General features: G+C 44.7%; 1 protein-coding gene across 1 annotated transcript; it reads left to right on the forward strand.

Annotated features, from left to right (window-relative positions):
- The first annotated feature begins 390 nt into the window (after positions 1 to 390).
- Positions 391 to 8811, forward strand: COX7A2L (cytochrome c oxidase subunit 7A2 like). The gene is made up of 3 exons (XM_002709905.5): positions 391 to 780; positions 6695 to 6826; positions 7938 to 8811. Exons 1-3 carry the CDS (start codon positions 616 to 618, stop codon positions 8076 to 8078), a joined length of 438 nt encoding a protein of 145 aa, XP_002709951.5. The 5' UTR covers positions 391 to 615; the 3' UTR covers positions 8079 to 8811.
- The last annotated feature ends 457 nt before the right edge of the window (positions 8812 to 9268 follow it).

Below are 9268 nucleotides of genomic sequence, written 5' to 3' on the forward strand. Positions count from 1 at the left end.
GACCCAGTTCTGAGAACCGGCAAGTTTTACCTCCTGGTACCTGAGGTTTAGATCACTCTGTGTATTTCCTCTGACAAAGCCTAGGCGGTACTAATTAGCCCCTCCGCAGGTGTTTGCTCCTACTCCCAGGTTGCCAGGGGAAGCCCGGGCGACCGATCCCTAGCTCCTGAGGAGACTAAGAGCGGGGCGCTTCCCGAGGTATGACAGGTCAGGAGGAGAGCAATGAGACTGCGAACAAGTGAAATGTGGTAGAGAGAGGCTAAGCCTTTAATACTCAAGGTCTCACCCGGAGACACCTGCTCTTCCCGCCCCGTCCCCGCCCCCCTGTGTCAAAGCCCCGCCCCCCTGCCCCCGGCCGCACCTGGGCAGCCCGGCTGTGTCAGTAGTACGCTTGCGCACTGCTTCAGGCATCTTGGCAATGCCCGACTGTCAATGGCGGACGGGTCCCCTCGCGTTTTCACAAATCTCTGCACAGCGGCTTTCTGCGATCTCTTCGAGCTGGTTCTGCCTTTCGTTGTCTTGAGAACCTGCCTTCTGGTTCTCTTGCTTGGCTTAAGAAGACAAGTTTTAAATTAGGCGGTCTGCGGGCAGCCCGCGTCCTGGCGCAGGGTCCTTATGTTGCGTCTTGGGCCGGACGCCCCGGAGGCCGGGTCCTTCTTTAGGGCGGTCGCGCAGGCAGCGGCTGCAGGAAGCCGGGCTCCGGGCGTCATGTACTACAAGTTTAGTGGCTTCACGCAAAAGTTGACGGGAGCATGGGCTTCGGACGCCTATTTCCCGCAGGTACGGGTCGCACCGCCCGGGCTCGGACAGGGGACGTGGAGGCCCAAGCTTCCGCGCTAGGCGGTCACGGCCTTGTAGCCGGTAGCGGCTTCTGTCCGCAGTTCGGCTCGGTTCGCGCAGTACCTTCTGGCATCTCTCCACACGGACTTGCCACGGTCATCGAGGCTCCTGGTTGTGTAGCTGTTCTTTCGGCAGTGCTAGCTTTGCGCAGAAGCGTGGTCTGGCACTCTGCAGGGGTCAAGGTGACCCCCGGGATCGTTGTTGGTCTTAAGTGGATGACTGGTGGGGTCGGGAGGGCCCAGGATGGGACTTTGCTATGTCCACTGCCCGGCCTTTTCCTTCTCTTTTAGGCGGTCCAGCTTTTGCTCTCCTCAACGTCCCTTTGTTACCCTCCCCCCCAAGCACATCGGCTGATGTTCAAATGCAGCCTCACCCACGCACGAGATTGGAAAGTGGGAATCAAGGCTCCCAGAGAAGCCGCGGGGTGGGAGCGGCCGTACGATCCGAATTGGGAGATTTAATGGCTTTTCTCAGCCGTCCTGGGGGAGCTTTGGAAGTTAAATGGAGCAAGGTTGCACTTTCTCAAGTGTAACGTGGTAGGGGTGCCTGAAAAGGTTTCATTCAGATTCTACCAATTGGAACTTAAGTCTCCATCCTGAGTGGCGAAAAGACGTGGAATTTTAGAGTACCGGGCGGATTTGGGCTGGAATCCTGACTTTTGCTGCTTTACTCATGTGACCTTGACCCAATTGCTAGCTATAGTGTGAGCTCAGCTTCATCTGCGGTCGCTTGAGTACAGGTTAAATGAAGTGTGACACGTGACTAGCAATTTGGGCATGTTTGTTTCTGGGTTAGTGATAGCTGTTCTCCGGCTGAGTCCGAGTTCTCATCGTGTGGGGAAGGTTGACTGGACTAGTCGGGAGCCCAGGTGTGGTGGAAAGACTATCACATGGCTGCCGCTGCCGCCTCTTCCTTGAGACACTGCAGCGTCCCCAAGTGGACAGTAATGATTACAATTTCGGATTAGATATGTTGTTAACAAGGATGAGGTGGGCAAGATAGGGGTGGAGATGTGGAGAGTTTCGGACTTGCTTATAAGTGTCGAACTGTGATAATATGTAGCAGCTGGATGTATGACTATGGCATTTAATAGACACCTGGGTGTCTGCAGCCCAAAGGTGTTAGTAGAATTTGTGCAGGGAAGAAAAGTGAGACGATGATTATATTACAGAAACATGAAGGCCGAGTGGAGGAGGAAAATTTATTAAAAAAAAAAAAAAAGTCCAGAATTAGAAGTGAAACCACTGTGGTGTTCCTGAAATTCAGTTGGTTATGAGTTATAAGGGAAAAATTGTCCATGAGGTTGCAGTGATTTCTTTACAGATTACGTGGGGTCATTAAGTGCACATTTCTGTCACAAGTTTATACCATAAAGCTTGTTTTCCAGTGCATGGATCTCAATTGTTAGCTTGCTGAGTTTTGACAAATACTGTGTGTGACCCACGTTCCTCTCAATGTGCGTCAGTGTTAAATAACCCCTGGAAGTTTCCTGGTGCCCTCTCCCAGTGAATTCCTGCCCCCTTTCCTACTATGACTGTCATCATGGCAATAGTTTTGTCTGTTTTTTTAACTTCATGTAAATAAGAGCACACATACTACTCTTCTGTGTAAGGCTTGTTTTTCTTAATGTAACATTTTTTGAGGTTCATCTATGTTACAGGAATCAGTAGTTTCTTTTACTGCTCCATGGGGTTCCGTTGTATGAATATAGCATGGTTTGTTTTAGTAGTGGTTGTAAGCTTTTTAAAAAAGTGTCTATTTTCATCTTGAAATGCAGAGCAAGAGAGATCTTCAGTCTACTAGTTCATTCCCCAGATGTGCACTCCGTCAGGGTTAGGCCTGGTGAAGCTGGGAGCTCAGAACTCCATCTGGGTCTCCATGAGGGTGGCAGGAATCCAAATGCTTGAGCCATTATCTGTTGCCTCCCAGGATGCATTAGCAGGGAGCTGGATTGGAAGGCAAATAGCCAAGACTTGAACCAGCACTCAGATATGGGCTGTAGGTGTCCCAAGAGGCAGCTTAACCGCTGCACCACACTGCTTGCCCTGATATTCTTTATAAACTAGGTGTATTGCCTACGAAGGAAAAGGTAAAATTGATACATTGAAATAAAGCTTGCACCCAGCAGAGATTAACTTGTGATGTATTTGGTGTAGATAGGGTGTTCAGATTTCTTGCACTTCTTGAATTAATTGTATTTCTCTTGAGAATTAGAAGTTCTTAGTTAGGTTTCTTAAATTATGATGAAAGAAGTGCTACTGTGTAGGCTTTATGAATTGTAGATTTCAGAATGTGACAGTTAACCCCACCCCCAACCAGGTGCTCTGACTTTGATAATTAGGAGTACTTTAACTTTTCCTTTCTTGGAAACATTAGCATGCTATGAAATGAAGATGTTTGTAACTTTTGGTATTATGTAAAGTGAATAACTTGACATTCATTAAATAACCTAATATGGAAAAAGCTAGTTCTGTAACAATAGCACAGGTAGAGATTTATGTCGTCTCGATGGCATTGTCATTAATGAGATGAGCAGGGACATATTTGAGGCTTAAAATTCTAGGTTGGGGCACCTGCAGCCCTGGGGTAAGCAGAGGTGAAGCAATTTACTTTGGGTCCCTTCCTGTAAATACAGTTTTCTGGTCAGGTCCACGCTTAGGAAATCTAGTGCTGGAAGTGCAACTGTCTTGAAACATTGCTACCATGACTGCTCTTCAGTTGCTGGCAGGGTTAATTATGGGTAGGTGAAAAATACTTCAGCATTATAGTCATTCCTTTTTCCTGTGGGACCAGGACAGCTGAATTATTGATAGTGTGGTATAATAAAAGCACCTGAGTTTGTATCCCTTCCTATGGAACCTGGGCTTTGTTTTAATCACCTATTAGGTGGGCTTTTACAGAATTGTGAACAGTGAATTCAGTGACAGTTATAAAGATTGTGTAGGAATCTGGGAAAAGATTACAAATGAAAAAACAATGTAGAATTTTACACTGACTGTAAAACTTGTTAAATTAAGCATATGAAAAAAATGGGGCCAGCATTGTGACGTGGTGGGTTAAACTGCCATCTGCAATGCTGGCATTCCATAATAGGTGCCAGTTCAAGTCCTGACTGCTCCACTTCTAATCCAGTTTCCTGCTAATGCACCTAGGAAAGCAGTGGAAGATGGCCTAAGTCCTTGTGCTCCTCCACCCATGTGGGAGACCCAAAGAAGCTCCTGGTTCTTGGGTTGGGCCGGGCCTGACCCAGCCTCTGTCATTGCAGCCATTTGGGGAGTGAACCAGCAGATAAAAGAGCTTTCGCTTTCTTGCTCACTCTCTACTCTGCCTTTCAAATAAGTGATCTTGATTCTGTATTCTAAACTTTGACCGTATTGTAAGTGGAAATAGGAAATTGTTTAAAACTATTAATTGATATTCTTGTTTTCAGATGATGCTGTTCAAAAATTGCTGTGGTTTTGAATCTTTGGATGGGTAAACAAAGCAGTTAACGATAATCTCTTCTAAAAATGCACTCACACTAGCCTTGTCAAAACATGAATTTATTTTAAGATTTATTTATTAAAAAAAATGGCCAGCGCTGTAGATCACTTGGCTAATCCTCTGCCTGTGGCGCCGGTACCCCGGATTCTAGTCCCAGCTGGGGTGCCGGATTCTGTCCCTGTTGCTCCTCTTCCAGTCCAGCTCTCTGCTGTGGCCTGGGAAGGCAGTGGAGGATGGCCCAAGTGCTTGGGCTCTGCACCCCATGGGAGACACGGAGAAAGCTCCTGGCTTTTTATCGGCCCAGCTCCAGCTGTTGTGGCCAGTTGGGGAGTGAACCAGCATGTGGAAGACCTCTCTCTCTCTGCCTCTGTCTGTCTCTCTCTAACTCTGACTTTCAAATAAATAAATGTGTCTTAAAAAATAAGCCAAGGCTGTGTACTTAGAGAGGCTTGGGTTTCACAGCTTGCTGTGTCCTTCTGCTAAATAACCATTGGCAACTTCTCTTCTCTGATCCAGTTTTCTCCTCTGTGAAGTGGGAATAGTGACATTTCTTCAGGGTTTCTGTTGGGATTAAATAGTCTTGCACATGAAATGCTTAACATGACGCTGGGCACAAAATGAGGGATAACTGGATGTTAGCCGCTGGTACTCCAAAACATTAGCATCTGTAAAGGCAGAATGTGGCTGTTCAGTCCTAGTGTATTTCTGGTATAGAGTAAGTGGTCAGTACTGTGTATTGAATGAGTTAGTGCGTTACAAAAACAGGCCATTTCCCATTTATCTGTGACACAGAAAAATGGAAGCCACGTTTATTTAGTACAATTTTGTTGCCTTGTCGAGCTTAATGCCTGCCTGGTGGGAATAACATTGATGTTATAGGTATCAGTAAGAGATAAGAACCGGGAGTCTGATCACTGTATTAATTTGGGTAACAGGTTTCCTTTTTTGTCTTTAAACTAAAGAGAGTGGGCTTGTACTCTGATTTCCAATTTAAAAATTTTATTTTTCCTAGTTAGGATTTAATATGAAAATACGATTTTACTGGTCTGTAACTCTTAGCTCCTTATTTTGGTCTGCATGTTTAGGGAGAACTGTCTTATCTGTCACTTTACACATATGCCTTCAGCTAAAAAATTAGTGTTCCCCTCGAGTTCTGCTTTTTTTTCTTTTTTTTTTTTTGAACAGAGTGGACAGTGAGAGAGAGAGAGAGAGAAAGTTCTTCCTTTTTGCCATTGGTTCACCCTCCAATGGTCGCCGCGGCCAGCGCGCTACAGCCGGCACAGCGCGCTGATCCGAAGCCAGGAGCCAGGTGCTTCTCCTGGTCTCCCATGCAGGTGCAGGACCCAAGGACTTGGGCCATCCTCCACTGCACTCCCGGGCCATAGCAGAGAGCTGGCCTGGAAGAGGGGCAACCGGGACAGAATCCGGCGCCCCAACCGGGACTAGAACCCAGTGTGCTGGCGCCGCTAGGCGGAGGATTAGCTTAGTGAGCCGCGGCGCCAGCCCTGCCTTTTTTTTTTTTTTTTTAACAGCTTTATTGAGATATAATTCACATACTGTACAATTGAGGGGTCTTCATTGTATTCATATATGTGCAACTACCACCACAATTGATTTTAGAATATTTTCCTCATTCCCAAAAGAAACTTTACTGTTCAGCTGTCGCTCCCTTCTCCCCGCTCCTCCGCCTAAGCTGTCTCCTTTCTGTCTCGAGTTCCCTGTCCTGGACTCTCTGGGGTCACAGTCACGCAGCGGCTGGTCTCTAGGGGCTGACCTTTTCACTCAGCATAGTGTGTCAGCGTTGCCCATGCTGTAGCTTGTATTGGTGCCTCCTTCATCTCCTTACTTTACTCTACTTAGAGGTCTAATAGTCATGGAAAATTCAGTTACTTTATATTTTGTTTTGGTTTGTTTTCTGGTCCTAAAAGGGCAAGTGTGTGTTTTTGTTTTTAAACTATTACAGGCTGTTTGAGATTGAGTTATTGATACATTTCTGTAGTGTACTCTGGAGTTCGTATTCTATGTTCAACATATTCCTCCAGGGAAGAGCCAGGCCCAAAGGTCACACAGATTATAAATGTTTTACTGGTTTGATGGGAGCTTAGATTGGGCCATTGTTTGTGCCTTTCCTCTCCCTCTCCCCATCTTAGTGCCTGGGAGTTCTTGACAGGGTTCTCTTTGGGAAAGGGGAATAGAGTGTTGTCAAAAGTCTGAGGACCAACTAAAGCCTTACAGTGCAGAGCTGGGGAGACGCTCCTTCCCTGTTGTGATTGGTTGGCTGCCTCTGCTATTCTGGACAGCCTGTTCCTTGAAAGGTTTGCTCCGATGCCACATGTACTTTTAACTTACCATTTCTCTTATTTTCCTGCAGGGATTAAAGCCTGTGGTTTCCACAGAAGCACCACCTATCATATTTGCTACCCCAACTAAATTGACCTCCAATTCTCCCGCATATGATTATGCTGGGAAAAACAAAGTTCCAGAGTTGCAGAAGTTTTTCCAGGTGAGAGAAGACACTCTAGAACATAGAAGCCTGTAAACTATGCTTTAAAAATCCCTTCTTAAAATGAGTCTTAGTCAAACTTCCTTTTTCTGTAAATAGAATTCTCTTGATTTTAGCTTGAGCCATAAATGGATAGGACTTTATATAAAGTGGGAAGGATGATTTTCAGATTTCCTGTACAGGTCTTGCTTGTCCTTTGCATGAAGGAAGCAATAGCATGTATGATGACACTGAGTAATCCAGTATATGTTTGGCTTTGTGATATATGCAATGACGTTTGCCAATGAGTTTTCTTCTAATTATTTGCTTGGTATTAAAATTCACTGACTTGTTCCTGGAATTACAAGAGGCCCCCTTGGCTTGCTGATCAACAGAGAAGTCAGCATTAGAATTTAAAATACTGTGCAAAGTTGATCCACCTACAGAAATGGAAAAGTTGGTCACCTGGCCTGTAACTCAGCTACAGTGGCAGTGACAGTGCCTCTTGTTATAGAGTGGCTTCTCTTTCCTCAAAAAATATGTCCTGATTCAAGTTCATTTTGGGGATAGAGCACTTTAATTTTGATCATTTTAATCCCTTTTTATATTATAAGATTTGAGAGGGCATTTAGAATCAGAATCTTAAGATACAGTGGGAAGGGATTTGGAGACAGTGCAAAATAATGAATTAAAAATCGTATGAATCTGACTATTAAATAGGGACTTAATAGTGTGGTAGAAAGAAGATAGTTGACTGGCTGACCCAGTGTGCTCTAACTTTGTCAGAACTACACAGAGTGTTTCTTGTGCGTGTGTTTGTTTACCTGCTGATTACTGTTGGCCTTTAAAATATTCACTATGCACCTTTCCTAGTTAAGTAATAGTTGATAAATCCTTAGCAATTTGGAATTTGTTGCATGCTCTTCGCTTTGGGCTGCATTTTGGAGAATGACTTTGGACTTAAAAGCTTTAATACACTGGCATTTTGGATAGCATTCTGAGGAATTAGGGCTTTTTCTACTGTGATGTATTGATGGATTAGTTATAAGGTAAACACATTTGTTCTATGTTAGCCTAAAATTGTAAAATCTTGTCCTTATCAACCATGTCCTTGTTAATTCTTGCTTTTAAGAAATCTGATGGTGTGCCCATCCACCTGAAACGAGGCCTGCCTGACCAAATGCTTTACCGGACCACCATGGCGCTGACTGTGGGAGGGACCATCTACTGCCTGATCGCCCTCTACATGGCTTCACAACCCAAAAACAAATGACTTAGACTGCAGAGGACTGGTTGGCTTTTTGGCATTAAACCCTTTGAGTTTTCACTTTTTGTTGTTTCTGTTATATCTTTTTTTTTTTTTTTTTAATTTCAGCGGATGGTCTTCTTAACATTTTCCAGAAAAGAATGAAGAGAATATTTTGGTTTGTTCATGCATACATATGGCTTGCCAGATGACAGAGCTTATTTGACAGTTAAATCTATTGTTTAAAGAAATGATGCTGTGTTCTGTATTTGGGTTTCTGATTTCCCTGGAGGTTTTGGATGAAGGTTGCACACGGGCTGATTAACAGCAGCCTGTGCTGAGGTCTCCAGAGACTTGGAGTTAACATTTTTGAGCATGGGGTGCAGAAGCCTTTCTGGATTTGGATGTGACTAAGGAAGGAAGACAAGCCAAGGCCAGGCACATGTACTGAGGATGAGTTAGGCACCTTGGGGATTTTTCCCTCTTGCAGCAAAATGTAATAGAAATTGTGTGCAGCCTGCCTCTGTTCATTGGTCACTTTGTTTCAAAGGGTTATTTGGCTTCTTAGTGAATTTTTATATGTCATTGTTGTGTATTTATTCCACCCTGGGAACAGAGAACACCTGTTTAGTATTGCCCTTTAGAGTGGTGTCTGTTTTGTTAATGCAGCTGTGCCACAAATTCTCTTTTGTCTTTTAAAAATGTTATGGCTTTAAATTATAATTTATTTTGACTGTGTAATAAATACATGAACGAAAAATTTCAAGTTGGAAGTTGTTTTAAATTAAATGACTTTTCAGAATAATTTTAGAACACCAGAGGCATCTTGGATTTTTTTTAATTGGGCACCAGATAATAGTTAAACAGTTCCTCAAAGTCAAGTAATACAATAGGATTCTTTTTTTTTTTTTTTTTTTTTTGACAGGCAGAGTGGACAGTGAGAGAGAGAGAGAGAGAGACAGAAAGGTCTTCCTTTTTCCATTGGTTCACCCCCACAAATGGCTGCCATGGCCAGTGCACTGCATCGATCCGAAGCCAGGAGCCAGGTACTTATCCTGGTCTCCCATGGGGTGCAGGGCCCAAACACTTGGGCCATCCTCCACTGCACTCCCTGGCCACAGCAGAGAGCTGGCCTGGAAGAGGGGCAACCGGGACAGAATCTGGCGCCCCGACCGGGACTAGAACCCGGTGTGCCAGCGCTGCAAGGCGGAGGATTA

This window comes from Oryctolagus cuniculus, chromosome 2, assembly GCF_964237555.1.
Source record: "Oryctolagus cuniculus chromosome 2, mOryCun1.1, whole genome shotgun sequence".
In the NCBI taxonomy this organism is placed as follows: domain Eukaryota; kingdom Metazoa; phylum Chordata; class Mammalia; order Lagomorpha; family Leporidae; genus Oryctolagus; species Oryctolagus cuniculus.